At 34.4% G+C, this 26,101-nt stretch overlaps 1 protein-coding gene across 4 annotated transcripts in view; it reads right to left on the bottom strand.

Annotated features, from left to right (window-relative positions):
* LOC127842625 (F-BAR and double SH3 domains protein 2-like) overlaps window positions 1-25,896 on the bottom strand; it is a 97,502-nt gene extending 71,606 nt beyond the window's left edge. For all 4 annotated transcript variants that reach the window (XR_008031797.1, XM_052372215.1, XM_052372217.1 and 1 more), the window contains exons 1-4: window positions 25,774-25,896; window positions 25,563-25,660; window positions 10,764-10,809; window positions 1,167-1,252 (exon numbers count right to left, since the gene is read on the bottom strand). Coding sequence is in view for 3 of the 4 variants with exons in the window: in XM_052372215.1 (XP_052228175.1) it covers window positions 1,167-1,252; window positions 10,764-10,809; window positions 25,563-25,660; window positions 25,774-25,797 (254 nt within the window). In the remaining variant the exon portion in view is untranslated. The remainder of the gene's footprint in view (window positions 1-1,166; window positions 1,253-10,763; window positions 10,810-25,562; window positions 25,661-25,773) is intronic.
* Window positions 25,897-26,101: the final 205 nt, after the last annotated feature.

Raw genomic sequence — 26,101 nt, 5'->3', positions numbered from 1 at the left:
ATCATCTTCACATTAAGGTCATTCAACTAAGAAAGTTTAAACTAGACTCAATCTATTGTTTAACTTGTGTTTTGAAACAGGCAAATCTATAAATTATTCCCTTTAAAAACCAATAAATGTGTTAACAATGTCAACAATTAAAAAAAATACCAATAATATAATGTTTATTTAACAAGATAGAATTTTGACTATACAATACAATACAGTGTCACTGTAAAATAAAAATAGAATGTGTGAAAAGTGAAATAATTTATAATTACATGACATAATTACAAATTAACCTAAAATAGCACACAATAAAGGTCACTTTTGACAACATGATAAGTGTTACCTTCCTTTTCCAAAGCTTATCAATGACACATTCAATCAATTAGTATTTTTGTATAAGAAATACAAATGTAATTGGAATCATGTACATGCACAACAACTTTTAGATCATATTTTGATATCTCATACATGATGTGTTACAATAATATACAAATTAAGAAGACACTTTTTAAAATTTCACTGTTGTTTCAGCAGCCTTCTTGGGATATTTAGTTCCACTCTCATGGGAAAACCAGGCTAATCATGTAAAGAATCGTCAAAGATTAGCTTAAGCTGTCTGTGAAAAGGGGGTTTAATGCATGTGCGTAAAAAGTTGTCCTAGTTAAGCCTTTGCAGTCTGCACAGGCTAATCAATGATGACACTCTCCGCTTTAATGGAATTTTTCATTTAAAGCAAATCAATTCTTAACAAAAATCCAGTCCTAGCGGAAAGCGTTGTCCCAGATTATCCTGTGCACAAATTTTATTAGGGATGTCAATTAACACACATACATAAGCCCAGTATTTCTGCTCGGCAAAAGAACCCGGCTGGGTCCCAACAGTCACTATAGGGTTTGAAAAATTCACTCCCTTAACCTCTGCCACAAAACAAGCTGAGCAATGCACATGAAATTATTTCTACATTCATTCTTTTCCCAGCTTTGAATAAAGTTTCAAAATTCTCAATTAGTAGCACCAGTATGGTCATCAGGTACAGGCAAAACTTTTTGATAAGCTAAGGTAGCATTGGTAAAAAAATCAAATAAATATCTCCTGTCAAAAATGATTATAAGACTTAATACCTTCTTAATGTAACAAAAATAATAACAACCAAACTGTTTGAAGCAACAGAAGCCTACCTGTGTTCCTTGCCGTCCTCAGTAGAGAGGTCGGGCATTGCCTGGAAGTCACGTTTCAACAGCTGGCCGGTCAGCTTCAACATGGACTGAAAGAAAGAGCCTCCATCTGTGAAAAGGGGGTTTAATGCAAGTGCGTATAAAGTTGTCCTAGTTTAACCTTTGCAGTCCGCACAGGCCAATCAGGGATGACACTTTCCCCCTAATCTGGATTTTCATCAAGAAGAGTCTTCCTTTAAACAAAAAATACAATAAAAGCAAAAAGTGTTGTCTCTAATTAGTCTTAATCAGTTATTCAATTAACGATGTCACCGCTTGAAGTCAAGAGTAACAATTGTCTATTGTAGATGGCTAATTACCCAAAGGTTATGTAATGGTCAATTGATTTAATGACCATCATCTTTTAAAACTTTTGTTCAATGTATCAGGGAATTTAACACAAACAGGTTTGTAATTTTGAAAAAACTATTATTTCATATAAAATGTCAGAAAATTTACAGTAAATTTTTATGGGTGAAAATGTGGACTTTGGAAAAAATGTCATCAAAGATCTTTATAATGGCTAACATCAAAGGTGTCTGAAAATTTACAGTATTTCAAATCAAATAAAAAATTGTCTTATAATAATTCGCTATCAATTTCTCTTAACTTAAATTCTAGCTCCTTTTTCATAAAAATTTGTTTGTTTTTGAAAATGTACAAAGATAGTCCATAATCTATAGATTAATGTTGTTTTTGTGACTAGAGTATCTTTCAAAAGGATTGGATCAATAACCTACCTTGATTAAACAAAACAATGATGAAACTTCTGTACATCATCAATAATCCACAGCTGTGAAGTCTGTCTTGTACATCATCAATAATCCACAGCTGTGAAGTCTGTCTTCTGTACATCATCAATAATCCACAGCTGTGAAGTCTGTCTTGTCTTTTGTACATCATCAATAATCCACAGCTGTGAAGTCTGTCTTGTCTTTTGTACATCATCAATAATCCACAGCTGTGAAGTCTGTCTTGTCTTTTGTACATCATCAATAATCCACAGCTGTGAAGTCTGTCTTGTCTTTTGTGTAATCAATGTCACATTATCTGTACATCATCAATAATCCACAGCTGTGAAGTCTGTCTTGTCTTTTGTACATCATCAATAATCCACAGCTGTGAAGTCTGTCTTGTCTTCTGTACATCATCAATAATCCACAGCTGTGAAGTCTGTCTTGTCTTTTGTGTAATCAATGTCACAGTATTGGTCTTCCTCAAGACATGTTTGTTAGAGTACAATTATTTTTTAATTGAAAAATAGACCTTCTCAAAGAAAGTTGACACCGGTGTTAAAATTATTTTGTGTTTAATACATGAATGTCAATGCGATTCTATTCAAAAGACTGCCTTATAATGATATTGCTTGACTAAGGACTTGAAGTATAATTCATGAAATAAATAACAGAGCCTTCTGAGACAATTTTCCACTACATTTACTTGTGGCACTGGGCAAAGGTTTTGCCCAGACAATAAATAAATGGAAACACTAACTGAATTTGAATGTCACTCACAAACTGTATTATTATAGTAATAAACATTCTCCAGGCCTGATTACCCAGGAAACCTAATTCTGTTGATTTTTCATGAGAAAAATAAAGTTACCAGATGTACATTTTCAGAGACAGTTACAGCTATCTGAGGAACATTTCAAGCATTCCTTAAATATTTTATAAGGCAGAAAAGTGAACTGGTAGGTATCACATTAACCCATACCAATCATCAGACTATAGCCATGTGCTGTTGCTTTTAAGATTAATTGAAGTTGCAGAAAGATAAGCAATCCTGCATTTGTTAAATACATATGGGCCGTTCTCTTTGGAATGGGGATTTAATCACTGTTTGTAAAGTGTCTTCCCATATTTGTCTGTGCAGTCACACAGTCTAATCAGGGACGAGTCTGTGCAGTCACACAGTCTAATCAGGGACGAGTCTGTGCAGTCACACAGTCTAATCAGGGACGAGTCTGTGCAGTCACACAGGCTAATCAGGGACCACACTTTCCGCCTTAACTAGATTTTTGCTATGAAGAGACTTTCTTGACACCAAAAATATCATAAAAGCGGAAAGTGCCGTCCCTGATTAGCCTGTGCGAAATGCACAGGCTAATCTGGGATGGCACTTTACACACATGCATTAAACCACCTTTTTACCGAGCAAGGCCCATATGCCATGTAGCCTGCCTCAATGATTCACAAATGCAATAATAAGCCACTCAATTACTTCTATTATTCCATATAGCTATTGATTCCAAGTCTCCATCAGGTCAGTTTCTTCTGACATTATATATAAAACCTCTTACAGTGTATGCGTTTCAATAAGAAATTCACAAATTGCCATGCGACATGCAACATGTGCATGCATGAACAAATTGTCTGCAAGAATATCAAAGTACATGTAACAAATAGAACAGGGGGCTGTTTCATAAACGATCGTACGACAATTTTAACTTACAAGATAATTTTTTAATCTTAAGTAGACGAAATAGCTTGCCATGCTCATCAAATATATACGGCGCTTGAGATGCCAATGTAATTAATTAAGTACTTAAAGTTCATAATCATATGATATGGACTTTAGCAATTATGTATCTTCGAAAAATGTATCTATCGTAAATGTGTGCTACGATGTTTATTGAAACGGTCCCCTGATTACCAAGGGCCACCAAATAACTGACTTTCAAATTGTATATAACCACATATGAAACATGACATTGTGTACGTATTAAGATATAATTTCTTCATTTATTCATAGTAAAGACAATTTTAGAACAATTTTAAATGACTTTTTTGTAAAATAAAGAGTTAAATAACAACCAGAAAATATTAATCCAAACTCAAAGGTGCTGGAGCATGAACTTAAAAAGTAGGTATTCTAGTAATGAAAGAAGCAAATTTGAAGTATATGTAAAGAAACCTGATATTGCGAAACCAATGTTATTGGATTGACACTGAGTTTTGTGGATTTTCATGGGTCTGCTCTACCACATAATCAAATGTTTCAAGGAAAGCTTGCATTTGAAGTCTTCTATCAGACATTATGAAATAATCCAAAAAATTTAAGAACAAACAAAAATGCTAAACTTATTTAAAAGACAAAATTGTATGTAAAAAAAAACTATAAATCAACAGTATTAGTTTGGAATAAGGTATTAAAAGGCCAGGATTTTTTAAGTACGTGTGTTATTTTAATTAACGATAGAAAGAAAACATGACAACATTTAATTACAACATTTAAGAGAGGTTAATAGCTAGCTCAAGATTTACTGGTCTGTATATTATTGGCCAATACTAGGAAATTGGACAGGGCTACTAGTAACAAGTAAATAATCCACCATCATTGATCCTAACACGCAAGAAAATCACATGAATAAATGAATGTCTATCTATCGACTTGCTCCAATGGTCAATAATCTTTTTGGAGCAAAATCTGTGCTTGGTTCAATTTGTTTGGAACAACTCCAAACCAGGAAGCCATTGAAGAGTGATCTATGAGCTTTTGATGTTCCTATCTGTGGAAGTAACTGCTGATTGTAAACCTTTGAGTGATGGTTGTGGAGTTGCAGGATGGGGTTAAATAATGTCTATAGAGATATGGGTCCTTGATATAAACAAGTAGACAATATGAAATAAGTATACATTCAAAGTTAACCCCAGACAGAAAATTAATCATACATCTTACTTTACCTTACCCAAGAAAGTATTTTTCTACAGCAAAGTAATAAATAAACATCTGAGTTTGCAAAAACCAAGTAAAGAGCATAATTATATTCTGATTTTACAAAGCCCATAAATAAGTTAACACATTTCAGCTAAGAAGCATGTCAACATCAGACTACCAAACCAAAGTAATAAGTTCGCTGTTGTCGCCCTTGATACCAAGCCATTTGATTTGTCCACACGGTATTAATTTTTTTGTCAATAACATGATAACACTTATTTAATATTTCAATTTATCACCTCATGAAACTGAAATATATTTATGAAAATGCATTTAAGTGCACAACAGAAACAATCAACTGGAAAATGGCGAAATTCAGATTTGAGCAGCCAGCATAAAACCACAACCGCCTGCAAGTAACTTGAGTATCTCAGTTACTAGTGGTCTGTTCAGGTTAAATGCTGTTTGTTGCTCATCAATTGTTTATAAAGCTTTTAAAACTTGAATCGAGTAAGAAAGATAAATTTAATTGAATTTTCTAAGGGGTTACAAATGTGTCAAAGTGCCAAAGTGTGTATCTCAGTGATAAAGGGTTAAAAGGATACTATTAAGATTAATCTGACAACTCTATCACACTCATTTCTGAATATCTCAGTCTTTAACTTCCCAACAGGTGTTTAAGTCTTAAACAGTAGGTATCAGGCACAACCAGAACAGATACTGATAATTTTATCAGATCCTTAGACATTTAGTGTAAAATAGGTGGTTTTAAGTATTCTGCTATCCATCAACTGGCAAGTCAATAGATCCCACTGCATGAAGCCAAGCACAGTGTAGTAGATTCCAAAAAAAAGATTAACTGACCACTGTAATATGACTTAAGTACTGTTGAAAATGCTAAAAAATCCAACAAGACAACATGATAGCTAAAGTCTATTCTACCTCTTTCTGTGTTTTCTGTCAGTCACCTAATATAATTACCAATATATATTTGAAGTTAAATATCTGTATTAGTTATTCAGGCAATGAAAAGGTTTAAACATGTGAACATTCCAAGAAAGTAGATTTTCCAATTTTTTACCAAATCAATTTAGGACAATTGAATCAACTATGCAATCAAGTTCTGCACATAAAATAACAGCAATATAATTCCTTCTAAATTAAAGTTATTAAGCAGAAACAATTGCTGTATGATAAGTGACCTTGACCTTGATCCAACTGGCCCCAATGCAATCCCTACATAGGTCTGCATGTAAGCTAACTACAAGCAAAATCAACGCACAATACCATCATCAAATCTCAAGTTATCTGGTAAAAACTATATAGAAATCTGCAGTAATAGACCAGTTTCACAATACTACCGCTGTTGCTATTTTTAGATATCACGTGACGCGTCGAATTTCAGAACAAGGCTGAACGTGTGTAGATCTTTGGCGGAGCATATCAATGAATATAAACCAGTTGATTTTTATTACATTCGGGATCTTCATAAGCACTGATACTGGTTTCAATTACAGCAAACACATGCACACGTGAATGTGTTGTTTAGTCGATAAATTGATGACGGGTTATAAAATAAACATTCTCACACCTAAGTCAAATTTGAAAGCCATAGTATATAGTATATAGTTGACTCAATCATATGAAAAGGCAATAGAAAATACAAGCTCATTAACTTTTTTTAAATATTATGTCATTTTTGTTTAACTTTAATAAATGTTCTTTTAAAGTAAAAGACAATATTGAAGAATTCTTTTACACAGGTGAAAAAACCAACGTGGAGCAAACTGAACTGTCTATGCATGCACCATGATTTCTCTTTTAACGTGATTATGAGTGATAAATATATGTCACTTCATGTCATAAATCTCTCTTGTGTGTGTGTCTTTATTTTTTGGAAACATTCTTTAACCCCGGTCAATCAAAATGCTTGTTTTAATTGTGTTCTTCCATACACTAACGAACACTCTTTATAAGACTATGTAATGACGGACTTTTATTTTAGCGGTACCCGCTAAATAGGTTTCGTGTTTAGCATAAAAGTTAATAAATATTTCAAATGTAATTATAAGTATTAAGCACTTTATTATGTATCCGAAAATTCTTTCATAAGGAAAATCATTCCTACGCTAATTTTGACAAGGCGGACATTCGTTCATACATTGTTTTAACTACCCGGACATTAATTCCCATGCTATTTAGACATCCCGGACAATCGTTCCAACATTATTTTGACAGACAAGATATATATATACTCCTACATAATTTTAACGCCCAGATTTCTGCAAGGTTTGGCAAATTAGAGATCTCATGCAGTGTAAGTCGATATATTCAAATATTTTTAACGTTTTCATTCTCATGATCACGATAAAATCTTACAACAATATAAAGTATAAAACAAATATGAGAAAATTATTTGTTTAACTATTTTGATAACGACATAATAAAATTCTGGATAATATGCCCAGAGTGTCATATTATTTTGATAAAATGTGATAATAATAATGACCGGGAAAGCAATTATTCAGCAACAAATTTCCAGGCTGTCCAAATAACGAAGGAACGAATGTCCGGGCTGTCAAAAATTATGTAGGAACCATTATCCGCATTGTCAAAATAACGAAGGCACGAATGGTCAGCAGGGGACAAAAATATTTCTAAACTGCACTCGTCCTGCAGGACAAGTGCATGAAAATTTTCACTCGTCCTGCAAACACATGATCTTGTCCTTCAAATATGTGTGAAATAAAGATTGCAAAGGGCTGATATGACTAATAAAGTTTCTTATATCACTGCTAAAATGCTGCTTACTCAGTTATTAATGCCAGTTGATCACAAAAGCAGTGAAATAAGTTACTTTATTTATGAGGAACACAAATTAATAAATGAAGAAAATTTTTTGTTTTCCTTTTTTCTAATGCTCGTGTGCTTTCCGTTTCGGACGTTTGAACATCTCTCCCGCCAACTTTAAAGAACGCTCGTTTGTCAGTCCTTTTCTGACGATATTCAGACTGGTTTAAAGCCGTTTTTCTGGATTAAATAATTCTTTAAAAATTAATACTTACAGTGAAATTGAATGCAGTCGGATGGTTCCCTGTCAACATGGACGCGCAAAGTTTACACCAAAAAGTCAATATTTACTCCGGACACAGTTTTGCATAACAACGCGTACCTGCTGTATAAAATTTACAATTGCAATTTCCGGTTCATTCGCGTTCTACTTTCGGAATAGACATGCTTTAAGACAATGATTTTATTTAATGAAAACGAGTCTTGCTTGTCAGTAAATACATATTTTATTATAAGCTTATTTTCACTCGTCCTGTAGGACGAGAGCTTCAGGAAAATCCACTCGTCCTGTCAAGATTTCACTCGTCAATACGAGCGGACGAGTGGTATTTTTGTCCCCTGGTCATGTTGTCAAAAAACATAGGAACGAATGTCCGCCTGTGTGAAAAATACGCTATGACGAATGTACAGCATTCTCTGTATTATTATGATTAAACTGACTTTTATTCAAAAAGCGCGATATAAAAGCTCTAACAAAGCGTGTCAAATGTGTGAAAAAACGAAGAAAAAAGTACTTTAATCAAGACAATTTATTTAATGTATTGACACTTATAATGTCAAGTACATATTTATAACTTATTCTGACAATGTCATTTTCTGAGTCATTACATCGCCGAATGTTCAAAAAGAGTAAAATGTTGAAATCAGATGCGGCGTTGTGCAGGACTATTGGAAATGTATACACGATCAGCCTCGTTCTGGAGCTCTGCGAGTCACGTGACTTTGCGCTCTTATCAATTTTGGCCTATTGTGAAAAGGGTCTATTACATATGTACTTGTTGCATGCAAACCTTAACCCATTTACCGTAGGTTTCCACGTATAGCGCGCAGTGTTTTACCTCCAAAATTCAAATTAAAAAGCTGGTGCGCGCTATACATTGATACAGCACTAACCTAGCTGCTAAATTGGTAACAAATATGTTGTGTAATCGTAAATAATCAAAATGGCCGCCATGTTTTTTTCCAGAAAACTACCACCCTATTATCGTACAGACTGAGGGGCCATTGTCGAAACAACAAGAAGTCGCTACTGGTAGATATGAATGCGTTAGGAGTTTTGGTCAAAAAAAAATTTGTTTAAATAAACTTGCGGACATTCCTTTGCTTGCGTTTTTACACTTCTTTATTGATGAATTCCGATGGGGATTGTTGTCGACATTCCGGAGAGCAGGGCAAGGGTAGGTGCGAACGAGGTCATTTTGCGGGTAACAGTAGGTGTGAAAGGGGGTCATTTTGCACTTCGTAATTGGCAGATGTTATTGAGTAATATGTGCCACGACTTGTTAAGACGCTAATTGACATTTGAGACACTAATTGACACTTGAGAACGTGAAGATATGCAATTGCATTTTGTGTGTATAAATATTGAACGTTCAACAGTGCTGTACCTCAACAACTGTATCCCTGTCTCCCATGCGACTTTCAAATTTACCGGTAATGCCCATGCTTTCCCCGAGGAAAAATCACACGATGTACACTAATTCTTATTTTCTCATGTTTTTCACAAAATGCACGTGTACTGTTAATCTTTTGCTAGAAAATTAAAAAAATTGTCAGAAAAGTACAGTGCTATGCAACTCATGCTCCTAATCATAATGACGCATCCTATTTTGAATGTTTAATTAAGCTTTCCAATGCCCCAGATTATTGGATTGTGCAATAATAAAATGGCGGCCATTTTCGGTCCGATTTGGTGGTTTTGTTGTCTTAAAATATTTTTGTCTCCATTTTTGCATTTAAAAAGCAGCCTGCGCGCTATACATGGGAGCGCGCTATACGTGGAAACCTACGGTATGCCTGGCGTCTAGAAAAAAGGCCTTGGCAAACCGCCTAGACCCAGATGAGATGCCGCATGATGCGGCGTCTCATCTGGGTCTGCGCTGTTTGCTTAAAGGAATTTCTGTACCAAATATTCTAAATATAGAAATAAATATACTAGACATTGCTAATTTTGGAAATAGATTGATCCAATTTAGAAGAATGGGAGAGTCCACTAGGCATAAATGGGTTAAGGTACATTTCAATTTGCACGCAAACCTTAACCGACTTTCTTCTAACAAGCTGGTATTTGTAGGTCTTGGTCAGTGAATGTTCAATATCAGGATTGCTATGGCGCCTTAATTCCTTGCATTGGGCTTTTACTCAGGAAATATCATATATTTAAATTATTTTGCATTTATTTTGTTGTAAACATATACAAATCAAATATACCTACCACAGTATAAAAAGTCAATTTAACTCTTAATTTGTCTAATATACTGGACAATAGGCTAATGCCTAAATGTCAGATTTAGGAAAATACTCCTCCAGCTCAAAATCTGTTAAAATATCTCTTAAAGACATTCCTTTGTCCTGAAAGGTTTCTAAACACTTTGTGTAATACGAGAAATTAAACTAAACTAAAACTAAAGAAATACCTTTAAGAACTTCGTTTTCAATGTAAATAATGTTCAGTATTGTTTGGCCTAATTAGGGTTTTAAAGTACTTATGTTCTAACTGTAAACACTTAGAACAAAATGGTACACGTACAACATGCTTGAGGAAATGACTGGAAATAATTGGTATATGAATTCTTAATTAATAAAAATTGCATCCTTTAATAATTTGGCAAAATGTTAAGATTAAAACTTTGATTTGTTAAGATTTTCTTTTGTTTGTTAACTTCTTACAGACAAACATACATCACCAAGTACACTTAGCTATTCGTCCAAAATATTGTTAACGTTAATATAAATATATATATATTAAGGATTGAACTACTATTCCATCAAAAAAAAAGAAAATAATCATGGAAAACCGGCATAATTATTGATTAACATAATTATGCTTACCTGTGCATATTCTTTCTCTATCAAAGAACGCTGTCTACCAAAAGTCCTGAAAAGGTACAAGTTCAAAATGTAAATATTTATCATTTAAATTCTGCAAGAGATCCATTTATGAGTCATATAATCAGAAATAGTATGTACTTCGCTGGAATATTATTCATCACTCACAATTAAAGTACCTTACTAAGAAAATTCTCTTGATTATTATATAATTATAGTACATAAACATCTCTTTATCACTTAATAATCAGGTTAAACTTTCTAATAATTATATCTCTCTAACAGTTTATAAACAACATGCCCAATTTAAAACATTAATTAACATCTTTCAAAGGCTTATAAACATAAGCAAACACCTTGGCTGGCCTAGTCAGTTTGGTATTTTGTTGATAAATTCAAAGCAGGTTTTCTTTTGGCCCGATTTTATAGCGGAAATTCCGCTTTATTCCCAATGGCAAAAAATGTACTTTTTTTCCCCAAGATTTGCTAAAAAATTCCCAATTGGGGAAAAAAGCTAATGACATTTTTTCAAGTTTTAACAAAGCATAGTCCGATCCAGGCTCGTACAGTTTTTAGATTATACCGCGATTTAGATAACGTCAGCATTATTCGTGTGCCCGATATTCTCTGCGTTGTTCAGGCGCTTATTATATTTGTGATGAAATTTAAGTGTTTTGTGATTCGGCTGAATGGAAAACAAATATGTCACACAATACGAAATATTACTTGAAAAAGATTCCTTAGCAAAAATGTGGCCAAACAAAAACTGTTTTTTTTTTTTAAGCAAGCATCATTAAATAAACAAACATCGTCAACAAGTACAGCCAACGCGGAACAAACATAATTCTCAGCTATGCCACGCCCAGAATATTAGTAAGCGGCGGCCGCGTTGTGTGTTCATGTGACGTATTGCAGAGGCATGCAACATTGATCCGCGCAATGACGCCGAGTCTATATTAACATTGCGTACTTTCGCAGAGTAAATCCGCCGCGGACGTACGCGGCAGATCGTGTGAAAAGATATACACCTACATGTTCATTTGTGTAGTGTAGAAACCTAGATTTACGCTACTTTCATACTTATTATTTTCATGTTTTAATAAGCGAAATGGCACGTAATACGCTTTAACAAATTATCGTTGAATTAATTACGCACAATGCTATTGTTTGGTTCGATTCTCAAATGAGCTTTATTAAATTTGCAATCTGAAACATGCTTCCGAATTTTAATGCTAATGCGATATTAAGCGCACGAAAATTATGCAGACATGTAGAACATCGCATGGAAAGTGTGGGTGTATTTTGTGTTGTATAAAAACATGAACATCATGTCAGGCGTGTTCAGTGGAAAAAACCCGCCCCAATTTGACGTTGTTTCATCACATCTTTAAATAGTAACAAATGCCAAAATGTATTTGATACTTAAGAATAATTGCGAATGTGTGTGTGTCTTGAGCACCTTTATTGTAAATATTTACCGGAATTTGCTTTAAAACTGGAATATACGGGATTATCGGGTAATGATTAGCGATAACAACTTTATAATATTAACAAAATAAAACGACTTTATATGTGCATAGTCAAACAATAGTTATAATAAGCTGATAATTAACAGAACAACGTTCAATTAAGTGTTGATGATTGAAGTGGCTTCAAACTGCTTATTGTCTCAGCTAAAATATAATAGCAAAAGCAACAAGTAATTATAAAGCCTTGACTACTCGTGGGTGTGAAAACAGCTGCCTGGTCTCATTAATGTCTCGATATTAAAGGGAAAATAATTGTACATAATGACGTGACCTTGTTTATGTGTGAAATACATACACAACGGGCGGGTAACAAACTTACTTGGGGGACACACTAAATATGCTTATAATGCTAACACATGTTGCCATAAAAATAAAACCCAAAACAAATATGTTTGTTGATTGTTTAATATAAAGACAATAATCATACAGCGCAATAAAAGCACACAAAGTAACTTAAAGTACTTAAGCTGATTCTAAAAATGACAATTGTAAATGATGATTGCAATTTTATTAATACATGCCCGTGATAATCGTGTTTTGTGATTTTTTTTTAATTTGCATTCTTTTAAAATAATAATTATGTCCATCCAGATTACAGCAATTTCTTTAGAAACGGGAATGCAATCACTAAAAACAAAACAACAGCATGCTTTTTTATTAACAATTTTATCTATTTTTAATCCGCGCACATTAAATTAATTATGATTTTAAATATTATTATATTTGTTCTTTAAATTGTTTGTGACAAACAAATTATTTTGTAAAGATTTGATTTGAAGATGCGCATCGACTCGGCGTCATGACGAGGATCGCAGCTTGCCCCCGCATGTCTCGGCGGACATATGCGAAGCTTCACGGCGAAATGCGACTTGCCGCCGCATACTGACCCGGCTTCAACGGCCGACTCGGCATCGACTCGTTGCGCTTTGCCGCCGCAGATCACGAAATATGTTTGTTCTGCGTTGGCTGTATTGTACAAGTCCTCCCTTGAAACTCCTTCCATTGTCAATGATAGTAATTTAATAACAAGTGACTCTTTTTCATCGTCATCGTTGATTTTCGAAAGCAAAGTGCTGACTGATATTCAACATGTTGAAAGTAGGGAAATAAGTTTGTGACTGAAGACTTTGTGTGTGTTTATTTTGTGGAAAACTGTTGATCATGATGGTGTTTGTGGAGTTTGTGATTAAAGTTGTTGAACTCTCTCATGTAGTTTTAAATACCAACTTATTTTCCCATTTTCTTAAAAATGCTGATAAAATTCCCAATTTCAAAGCCATGGGCTATCTTCCCAAAATGCTGAGAAAAAACCTTGCAAAGAAATGTCTGCAAATTAGGGATGAAAGAGTTTGAGCAGTTAAACTATCCACGGATCAGTTAAGCTGAATATTTTAAGGAAAAGTCTACCCTGATTATTTTTAATTACGCTTTTTTCATTTAATAAATAATATGATGTAACTTTTAGCACCGCATATTGCTAACTTAGGCTGGTGTTTAGTAAGAACAACATGCCACACCAACAACAATAATAAACTAGAGCTTTGTCACAGACGTGACAAATACCCCCACATGCCGAATTGACACATAATATTTTGCATGTTGTCTTCACAAAAAACAGCGGACACCATGCTCAATTTTTAAAATGCACTAAGTGACCTCTTGACCTAGTTTTTGACCCAGAAAGGCCCATGTTCTAACTCGGCCTTAAGATCATCTCCATAAAACATCTGACCAAGTTTGGTGAAGATCGGATATAAACTACTTAAATTAGAGAGCGGACACCATGCTGAATGTTAAAAAACGCACTAAGTGACCCCGTGACCTAGTTTAAGGCCCGGAATTGCCCATGTTCAAACTTGTCCTAGAGATCATTTAGATAAAACTTGTGACCAAGTTTGGTGAGGATTGGATGAAAACTACTTGAATTAAAGAGTGGACAACATGGCGAGGTTTAAAACGCACTAAGACACCCTGTGACCTAGTTTTTGACCCGGCATGACGTATATTCAAACTTGACCTAGACATCATCAAGATACAGCTTCTGACCAAGTTTGGTGAAGATTGGATGAAAACTACTTGAATCAGCCAGTGGACAACATTGTGATATTTAAAACGTACTAAGTGACCCCGTGACCTTGTTTTTGACCCAGCATGACCCATATTCAAACTTGCCCTAGACATTATCAAGATACAACTTCTGACCAATTTTGGTGAAGATTGGATAAAAACTACTTGAATTAGAGAGCGGACAACATGGTGAGGTTTAAAACACACTAAGTGACCCCGTGACCTAGTTTTTGACCCGGCATGGCCCATGTTCGAACCTGACCTACACATCATCTAGTTACAACTTCTGACCAAGTGTGGTGAAGATCGGATTTAAACTACTTGAAATAGAGAGCGGACACCATGCTTAATTTGTAAAACGTACCAATTAACCTGTGACCTAGTTTTTGATCTGGCATGGTCCATGTTCAAACTTGGCCTTCAGATCATCTAGACAAAACTTTTGACCAAGTTTGGTAAAGATCAGATGAAAACTACTTGAAAAAGAGAGAGGACACCATGCTGAATGTTAATAAACGCACTAAGTGACCCCGTGACCTACTTTTTGACCGGGCAAGGCCCATATTAGAACTTGGCCTTAATATCATCTAGATACAACTTCTGACCAAGTTTAGTGAAGATCGGATGATAACTACTTGAATTAGAGAGCGGACAACATGCTGAATATTTAAAACGCACTAAGTGACCCCGTGACCTAGTTTTTGACCCGGCAAGGCCCATGTTCGAACTTGGCCTAGACATCATGTAGATACAACTTCTGACCAAGTTTGGTGAAGATCGGATGAAAAGTACTTGAATTAGAGAGCGGACATTGAATACGGACCGACAGACAGACCGACCTACTGACTGACAGACAAACAAGTTCACTCCTATATGTCCCCCTAAACTTCGTTTGTGGGGGTATAATAATGTGTCAACAAACACAGTTATTAAGCAACCTATTAGTACCTTTGTGGTTACAAACAGTGGGTACCTTTTGATAATTGGCATTTTTGTTTTGTTTAACTTGCTAAAAATTAACATGTAAACTGCAGGGAGTTGTGGCAGGGTCAAAATTTTCTGCAGCCAAATTTACATCATTATGTCTTAATTCTTCTTATTGTGGATATTTGCTGGATGATATTGAAGAAAAACTTGTAGCCAAATGGACATTTCTTGAGCAAAATTTTCTTATTTGTAGCCATAGCTGAATGGAAGAGCGAGCACTGGGCTATTGGCATGGACGTAATTGACACATTTATTTATCTGTTGAGAGGTTGGACAGCTTATTTTGATTTTTAGTTAACCAATATCCAAAACTGATTGCTGACGAAAATAAAGTGTTTATAAGTTACAATTTAATCAAGATTAGCTTTGGTTGTTAAAATCTTAATCAGTTAATGTCACATTTGTTTTATCAGAGTTTAATATTATTATGAGTAATTTACGTCATCAACAATGCCACTAAAACTGTATGAAGCAAGTTTTAAATAAAGAAAGCAAAATTTTGACACTAATTTGAATTACAAAACAACAATCATACAGTTATTTTAAAAATAACAAGAGCTGTGTTTGTGAAACACAATGCCTCCTACTGGGTCGCTTTGAAGCCATATATTTGACAATTGACCGTTAAGGATGGCCTTGACCTTTCACCACTCAAAATGTGCAGCTCCATGAGATACACATGCATGCCAAATATCAAGTTGCTACCTTCAATATTGCAAAAGTTAGACAAAGGACACAGCTGTAGGAAAGTGGCTAGTGATCTTGGTTTAGGCAAGACTCAAATTCAGAACATTCTGAAGCGGAAATGGGAGATTATGGACGAGTTTGAGGAGAACGTTAACTCTGAAAGTAAACTCCCTAAGCGTGAGTTGGAATACGCGTCAGTGAACAAATTAGCACAAAAGTGGTTTATGGACGCTAGTGCAAGGCTCATGCCTGTGTGTGGACCTATGATCCAGGAGAAAGCCTTGAAGTTTGCGAGTGAGTTGGGGCATTTAGACTTCAAGGCAAGCAATGGCTGGCTCCAATCATTGCCGCTATTTAAATACTAGAGCACATACCTAGATAAGGTATCTGGTAAAAGCCAACTAGCATACATGTATTTAACAAAATTTCAATCGACCCTGCCAATAAAAACCACCTGCGTACAAAGACCACAATGACCAAATCCCTTGAGTGGTCTTTATTGGCAGGTTGAACTGTACATCCTTATTTTCAGGTGTATAAGTTTTTTAAATATTCAGTGAATTCGAGTTAAAAACATAAAAACTGAATGAACAAAGGAACACAATATTGTTGTGAGCAAAATGACACAAATCTAACACCCTTGTACAAAATTATTAAAATAAATGTTTTATTACATTTTTATTAGGAAAATGATGTGGCTGCTTATGTAATCACGAGATCTGATATTATGTTATTTTCTATGGAGAGTACAAGTATGGCCAAATTGACAATTTGTACTTTTAAAGGATGTTCAGTTTACATGTTTATGACTGGTTACAGTAATAGGTTGACCGGTTAATGTTTTTTTGTAACCTATTGCATCCCTACTGTAAATTGTTCCAACATGTCAAGAGAATTTAGGTAATAAATAAACAAGAGCTGTTCCAAGACATACACATGTAGAACCCAAACATTCTTCTACTTTTAAAGTATAATGTTTTCTTTCATTCTCCTAACATTATAAACACAAAGACATATTTTAAGTTAAATATCTGCAGTTATATAGTATATGTAAACTTAAGTCTAACCCTGCCAATAAAGACCACTCAAAGGATGTGGCCTCTGTGGCCTTTGTTCACAGGTGGTCATTATTCACAGGATATATTGAAACTTTGCAAAATATGCTAGTTAGCTTTTTACATAACAGGTATATTATCTATGTATGTGCTCTATTGTTGAAATGTGTGAATACTAATGCATTGTATAATGTAATAAAGGATTGAAAACACAGCTTTGTTTTTATAATTATTATTTTAATTTCCTTATGTTTTTACCCCCCTACACACACCCAAACACATGTTTGAAGTTTCAATTGAATGCCTGTAGTAGAAACAGAGATCTGGAGATATTGTAGGTTTGATATTGAGATGTTGCATCTTCATCAAAACCAGGACATTACTCAGATGCCAATGCTATTGATTGCTTTATCCCTACTTGTCTTGGGTTGTGGAATACAAGCAAAAGCATCAAAAAGTGTAATTTTAAGGTTCCACTGTGTTTAAGCTGTCCTAGCAAGTATACAATTGGATTAATGTGTTGAGATATTTATCCATTTAAAATTTATAGAATATGCAAAATGCATGAAAAAAGCCACAAAAATCAATTGATTATGACTTATTGCCTGTGGAAAAAACATAAGTAATGAAGATAAGAATTGGTGGACAATTTGATTGGCACCCTCTGAAAATCAAAACTGACTTACCAAACACAAGAATCAATATATGTTATGACGGCTGTTAACGATTCAGTATATTTCTCCAGTGACAATTTGTTTACTGTCAATAGGCAAAAGCCACAGCGTATGATTGTGGGTCTAATTTGAATTTGCAACTTGGTCTGCGGTCAGAATTCTTACATTCTGAAGCTAGTCAATTTATCAGGATGTCAAATAATTTTCCTACAGATACTATATCAATATGAGCCTTGATCTGGGAAAACAGGGTTTAATGCATGTGGGTAAAGCGTCTTCCCACTTTAGCCTGTTCAGTCCACACAGAATAATCAGGGACAACACTTTCTGCATTTTCTGGATTTTCACTAAGAAGAGACTTTCTTCAAAACCAAAATACCACAAAACTGGACAACACTTCAAGCACATATATTTATCCCTGTTTTCCGAAAGCCAATGTTAATTACATACGTATATGTCTTGCCATTTCTCAGGTACTTCATTTAAGTACAAAAGTAATGACATTTTATGAAGCTTCATGAAAATTTATAGATAATTACCTATGCAGTGTACTACTGAATACCTAAACTGTGGACATGTTGATACTGACAGGTTCTTCCAGTCGATTTACAATTCGGAAGTTAATGACCTTTGACTAGAAATAGGACATTTTCTAAGGAAACCCTTGTATTTGTTAAAGATCTCAAGAACTCATAACTTGCAGTCAATGAAACTTACCTGTTTTCAAAGGGAACATGATGACATAGGTATTATCAGGTTGTTTTATCTAATGATCTTTCTCAGAGCAATAATTTTAATTGCTCTTTAATATCACTCACCGTAGAAATTAAGGAACCAAGCTGTTCTAAGCAGCTTTTGTGATGTTTGTATAACCCTTTACTACTTAGTAGGTATTTTCACGCATTTGTAGTCCCTTAGACAGGGTTGTCATTATTAACCGATAACCGATCGAATTCATCGGCTAAAATCCCCAGAAAATCTGTTGTTTTTCCCGAATCTTAAAAATTGCGATCAGAAGTTTTGATCATGCAAACCAACAATACTGGGTAATTGACGAGGAATAACCGTAGTATAGTAGAGCGACGCCCGGTCACTCAGTCAGTCCATTAACTTCGCCTAAGAGCTACTGTTTTCAATGAATTTCTCAGCGAATGGCCAATATTTATTTTTCTAGCTGTCAATGAAATTCTTCTTGGTAAGCACGTCAACCAATCAGCGCTCAGGCAGCCGAATACACGCCGACCCCACGTGAAACTGTATCAAATAGCTGTACATTTCACAGATTATTACTGACCGTATCTCAACGAATGTAGCACTGTAGAGCGTAATTAACTAGTTTTTTTAGTTAGAGAAAAGGTTTCCACATATTAAAAAAAATGCTCTTCGATTTTCTACCAAAATAAAAGATATTAGCGACCTCTGTGCTACAAAGTTGTTATTCAGCATCTAAATAGTCCACGCTTTCCCCGAGAAAGAATGACGTGATGTTATACATGAAGTCTAATTTTGGCATGATTTTCATCTGTACATGAAAAACATGAGAAATGTGTCTCTGTTGCTAGAATTTTATTAATTTTCCGTGAATAATGAAATCTAAAAATGATTTCAGATAAAACATTTAATTATACGCATTTGAAAATACTTCAATTAAATAATGCATTTTGTTATACAAATGGTCATAACACATCATGTTATAAGTAGGTACCGGTAAATAACGCGTTTTGAGATTGCCAAACTATGAATACATATACCGTAAAAAGTTGTCTATAAGGCGCACTTTTTTACCCCAAAATTTCATTTTAAAAACTTGATGCACATTATGCACAACTACAGCCATGCCAAGACATTTTTTCCCTGTCAGTTAACCAGTTGCGGTAATTTGCATCATTCTGTTCCCCGGTGTTTTAACTGTAACTATGTTAATAATAGTGTTATATTTACAATCTGAATAAGATGGACAAACATTATAAAGTTAACATAAATATTTTCTATCTTTTTCAGGTACGTACAGAGCATTATTTCAAATAAAATTGAAGAAGAGAATTAAAAACAAGGAAGCCATTTTTATTTAAATGTTATTGTTTTCCCACAATATTAAACCCTACTGTTCTAGGGTTACAAAATTTATTTGGGGGCACTTGTCGATTTACAATAGTATGTCGGCAAGGTCTTTCCCGATATATTTATGATTATTTTTCTTGCTTTTCAAATGTGTTAATAAAATTGATGTTGTGTTTGTTTACACGTTTTCATACGTCTTGTCAAGATTGAGGATGTGATTATTGAGCAATTTGCGTCACCTGTCAAGTTTTGTGTAGCTGGGCTATTATCAAAACATGCGAACCGGCAAACGGCTTCACACCTACATTGTTTGTTTATCGCCGGTAATGTCGTAATGGTGTTGAGAAGTTTGAGCCGTTAAAGTCTCCTGTCAAGTATAGACACTCCAAAAGAACGCATGATATCAGCAGTAAATAAAACGCGCGGTTGTGAATTAGTCATGCATGAATAACCACGGGAAATACCAATCGATAATGTCAGTTTCTTGGCTATAACTAATCCATCCGTCATGTGTACTCCTCCACGATAAAATCGTGGACAGTTACTTCGGAGACAAATGAAGAAAACCTTGATGGTATCCTCGTGGAAAGTGTGCATTTCATGCATAATTGATTTAAATCCAAACATTTATTTTTACGCATAATATGATTTAAAAAAAGACACACAAACTAGTTGTATCGTTATCGTCTTTAAAATAATTAATAATTGAAGCAATAAAACACGTAAGATCGGCAATGTATATATAACTATTTTCAGTAAGCCTGCGGTACGGAATTTTTCCCCCGATTTTTTTGCTTCAAAAACTTTTTTTTCCGATTTTTTAGCTTAAAAAAGTACAGTAGGTCTGACAAGTTATATCTCGATCCGGAATGAAAAGTACTTGGTAAAATTTAAAGAAAGAAGCGTTTTTATTCTCAGAAATTCACTTTCACTTTCGCAAACTTTTCTGAAAGGAGGTACATGTAACAGTTTAGATTGAGTCATTGATGTCGTAATTACTAAATGTAAACGGTTCTCAATGCATGCTCTCAAATCTTGTCATGTGATTCACGCATGTTCAATGGGAATTCCCCAATCCCACAATTCAATTTGTATATGCACTTGCATTAAATGGCGGACGACATTCATCGTCAATATTGGACGTAATTTGGTTTTGAAAAAAAGAAATCGTAATAATACTGGATTATCGGGTAATGGATAGAATTGGAACATGCAAAGATCTATCAATATAATATGTTTTTACATTGTACAGTACACTAAAAATGTGAAAATCTTAAAATTTTCTATTCTTTTTAGACCTCATTTTAACTTTATATGCTCTGAGAATAGCAGTAAGTATTTTGTCCCTAAAATGTCTAGAAGTCGTTTTCGGTCGGGGGCCTCGCCTTGACCCCCCCTACCAGGGCCTTGACCTACTTTGTTTACAATCATAATGACAACCCTGTTAGAAAGTTAAATTGAATTTTATACCTTTCTTACTAGATTCAAGTTTTAAAGGCATCAACTCAAAACCTTAGATATTGATGAGCAGCAAACAGCATAAAACCTGAACAGACTGTATATCAGAAACACTATGTCCCCTTCTAAGCTGCTTTGAAGCTATATATTTGACCTTTGACCTTGAAGGATGACCTTGACCTTTTACCACTCAAAATGTGCAGCTCCATTAGATACACATGCATGAAAATATGAAGTTGCTATCTTCAATATTGCAAAAGTTATGGCAAAATGTTAAAGTTGGAGCAAACAAACACACAAACCAACCAACAGACAGGGCAAAAACAATATGTTCACCACTTTAGTGGTGGGGGACATAAAAATCTTCAATTTCCGACTTGTATATTGCAGTAAATGTATTTTTAAAGAGCCAAAAGCACCAGGCAACAAGTATGTTTGAAGAAATTTTGTTGAGATGGGGTGGGAGAGTAGATAGAGGTCAATACTAGAAATTTTATTTAAAAAAATGAAAATAAATTAAATTAAGCATGAAATTTCAGGTGTACAATTTCAAGTTTAATTTTATTTGAACGCGGATTGCTTTATTATTAAATACTATTCTAGTTGATACCAATACATTAATAATAATAATTATGTTGTTCATTCTTTGTTAGTATCACACACAAAGTGACAGGTATACTGATATATAAAGCAAACTATTTCATGATGTTGGTACATGTAGTCATCGTTATCTAGGGGTATTTCTAGCCATTTTGGGTAAAGGATTCTGGTAAATTTGGAATTTTTACATCGTTAAAATGGCAAACTTGGGAATTTTTTATCGACAAAATGGAGCAAATTGGGGTTTTTTTATCAACAAATATAGACACATCAGGCCTTTTTCTGGCCATTTGGGTAAAATAATGTACATTACACATGTAGTTTTATATTTTGTTAGATGTTAATTAAATGAAATTGAGATATAATAATCATATGACACTTCTTTCCAAACAAAATCTGCCTTTTTTATATCTAGCAGAAAAACTCCTGAACTCTAAAATTTGGCTACTACTTTTTTTCCTTAATGCCAGCCTAGGGCATGGGAACAGTTTTCATCTTACAGTTTCTACCAAACATGGACATTCCCACAGACATGTTATGTAAAATATTTTAAGGTCAATCCTTTCTGTCCTATTTACAGATGCGATTGTATATTAAAAACTTGAGAACGAATTTGTTGGTTTGTCTTGTTCTGATAACACCTCAATATACAATGACAATATCTTTACAAAACATCCAATGCTATGAAATATGAATAAAATGAATATTCCAATTAATACACTTATTCAAACAAAATGTTTAATAAATTAAAACAGTTTTACAACTCACCAGGTTGGAATAAACCACGAGAATGGACTAAGGTCCATTAGACCGGCTTGGCAAATGCAAGCGTGGTTAGTTAATTCATAACAAAAATAAAACCTTTCTTTTGTATAACCAATGAAAATCTTGCATCCGATCAATTCAGGATTATGACTGGACATAACATTTTTGGCAACAGTCTAAATGGGTGAACTAATATTAGAGAGGACAGAATTTCCACAAAAAGTAAATGTATGTTTTATGGAAAGGGCGATAACAAATTGACCTGTACTACCTATGCTTGATAAGAAAATAATTTTGACTGCAGCCAGATCTGGCTAAAATTATAGCCCTTTAGCTTTTTGTCTTCTGTATAGTATATAGTAGATTTGTCTGCATCCAAACGTATGCCATGAGTGCATCAATTTTTGTGATATATTTCAAGTTTATGTTAAGTTCGCCGTGGCGTAATGGATAAGGTTTCCGCCTAATGATCGGGAGGTTGAGGGTTTTGATCCCCACTCGGGAGCATTCTCCTGATATTCTTCAAAAGACACCAGTACTGGTTATAGGCCCAGGAAATAGACTCGAGAGCATTCCTATAAGCCCCAGGCTTTCAATGCAATCAAGCTAAAATAAATAGATTTAAACTAAGTTTATGTTAATTACTTCTTATTCTTTATAATAACATATGGTATATAACAATATAATAACTAATTAATATAGCAATATTTATACACTAGTATCAATATTTATTTTTTTAAGTGGTGACACACAATCTTATTATTTTGATTGGTGCTTGTAATGGTATTTCAGTTCCTTTTCCATTCCTCTTTAATAGGATAAGTGCTGTCTTATCTATTTACCATGTAAAAACCTGATGTGATGATAAATAAGAATAACTCACAGAAGTGTTGTTTTGTTTTGTTAATGGCGTTTTATAATCAAACAGTAATTCTTGAATGAAATAAATCAAATAGGATTGTATATTGAATTATTAACCTCATATACAACAAGAGATGTGTTTGTCAGAAACACAATGCCCCCTATTGCGCTTGAAATAAAATTTCAATATATCATTTGGCAGGTTTAGAAATTATCTCCCTTTTAAAGCTTATTACTTCCCTTGGATTGTATTTTTATACTTTTGACCTTAAAGGATGCCCTTGATCTTTCACCACTTAAAATGTGCAGCTTCATGAGATACATATGCATGCCAAATATCATGTTGCTATCTTCAATATTCAAAAAGTTATGACCAAACTTCAAACAAAGGGTTAAGTTTTAGGAAAGAAAAATACAATGATATATGACCTTTGACCTTGACCTTGACATTTCACCACTCAAAATGTGCAGCTATATGAGATACACATGCCAAATATGAAGTTGCTATCTTCAATATTGCAAAAGTTATTTAACTTTAACTAAGGTTAAAGTTTTGGGACAGCAGATTGACATACAGGCCAAAAGCAATATACCCCCTCTTCTACGAAGAAGGAGGCACACAGGGGTTGAAGAATCCACTCTACCGCTCGCATATGCGAGTGAAGTTGACGGTCGGGCGAGTAAAATGTGTTAAATACTCGACCCACCGGGCGATAGCTGTTTTTCAAGTTGAGAAATATAAATTCAGTTCCAGAACTCCTTCATATCGATACAAATTGCGAACAATTTTTCGAACGAAAAAAAAAAACCTTTAGTACACTAAAAAACTGCACTTTCGTTTTGACAATGAAAAATTACGTCACGGGCACAGTAAAAATAATTCTCGAAATCGGCTGCCCTCTTTTCGTCGTTGTCAGTGCTCTTAGCTAATCGATTAAAAGTGAATAAAACTGTTAAATATATTGGTCATTCCATGAATTTTAATGTAAATATCAATAAAACAATAATACAGCACTGGTTAATTATAATACTTCTTATATTTAATTAAAAATAAACAGAAAAAATAATTATTAATAAACAGAATAATTCCGAATTTTGTGATCAGAAGCCTTAGGCAAAATTTACCATAATTGTAACAGTTTGTCAATCAAGCGTGTCTTTCAGTAAAAGTTTAAAATGGAAAAGGGTTCTATTTTAAAATATCTGCAAGGTGGTGGCGACAGGGAACAGAAAGAATTAGAAAGTCATCAAAATAAGAAGCGGAAAGAATTGAGAAAAGGAAAGAGGTGCAGAAAACGTAAGGAAAGCAAATATAATCCATCAGATAATGACGACATAATCAGAAAATGTTGTTAATTATTTTGCAGTTTAGTGTCACTATGTTAAGTAGGTTTAAAAGGTTCTGGTTGATCATAACTATAAATAAAGATTTTTTTTTTAATGCAGGGCGAGTAGATTAAAGTGAAGGGCAAGTGGATTGTCAGGCCTACTCGCCCTGACGGGCGAGTGGCTCTGGAAAAATTCTTCAACCCCTGGCACAAAAATTTATGCTTTAAATTGAATGACTTTTTTACCAAGAGAATACCAGATGTCATATCAGTCATAGCATATGTAGAACACTTTTGTTAAAGGTCCCGGTGGTGCTAACTACCTTTGTAGGTTTGTTATTTTTGAAACAACAAGAGCTGTCTCCATAGGAAAACATTATGTGAAAATACTGAGCTCAAGCCAGGGATTGAACCCAGGACCTCCAGAGTGGTAGTCAGACACTTTAACCATGTCGCTAAAGAGCTAGCCCAACAGCAAGGCTGTTGGAAGTGACCTTATTTCACTACAGACATATGCCTCTGAAAAAAGCTTTTTCGAAACATCCATATACACATGCATACCGAATATGAAGGTTACATCTGAAGCCGCATAGAAGCAACAAGCATTTTTCAAAACCTAAATGCAACAGTGTGAGGACAGACTGACAGATGGACGGACAGACAGACGGACAGTGCGATCATTACATGCCCTACTTCAGAGGCATAAAAAGCTACATTAAGTACAACTTACCGAATATCTTCTAATAGATCACATTCTTGTTGATGCTTCCATTGAAGTTTTGACGCCTGCTCACTATGCAATGCTTTTAGCACTGCACTGGCTTTAACCTAAAATTGGACAAATAATTAAAGTAATATCATACAAACTATCAAATTGAAGACATGTTTAAAAACAAAAAAAATGGAAATAAATATGTATGCTTGTAAAATAATCAGTTTACCTTTCGAGGAGGAGGTTGTGGCATATTGTCATTAAATTCTATATTCCGTGTTTACATTCAATCTTTCATTAAAAATATATCATAACAAGGCTGTTTCTTTCTCCTCCCTGTTTTGTTTGCAAGACAATCCGGTTACAATGTAAATCGGTAAATGTAGGATGGTTCCTGGGTCGCACGTATAGTCAGTTGCATCTGCTGAGCAGTGTGGTCTGCAGGCAATGTTATTTAGATACTAAGATAGTCTTAATGGCCTGTTTTTCGACTAAACCGCTTTTTCAAAAAATTACTGAAGCCAATTTGTCATAAAAACTACACACGTATGTAATAC

The sequence above is a fragment of the Dreissena polymorpha genome, chromosome 8 (genome assembly GCF_020536995.1).
Source record: "Dreissena polymorpha isolate Duluth1 chromosome 8, UMN_Dpol_1.0, whole genome shotgun sequence".
Classification (NCBI taxonomy): Eukaryota; Metazoa; Mollusca; class Bivalvia; order Myida; family Dreissenidae; genus Dreissena; species Dreissena polymorpha.
This window is presented reverse-complemented; position numbering and strand designations above follow the sequence as displayed.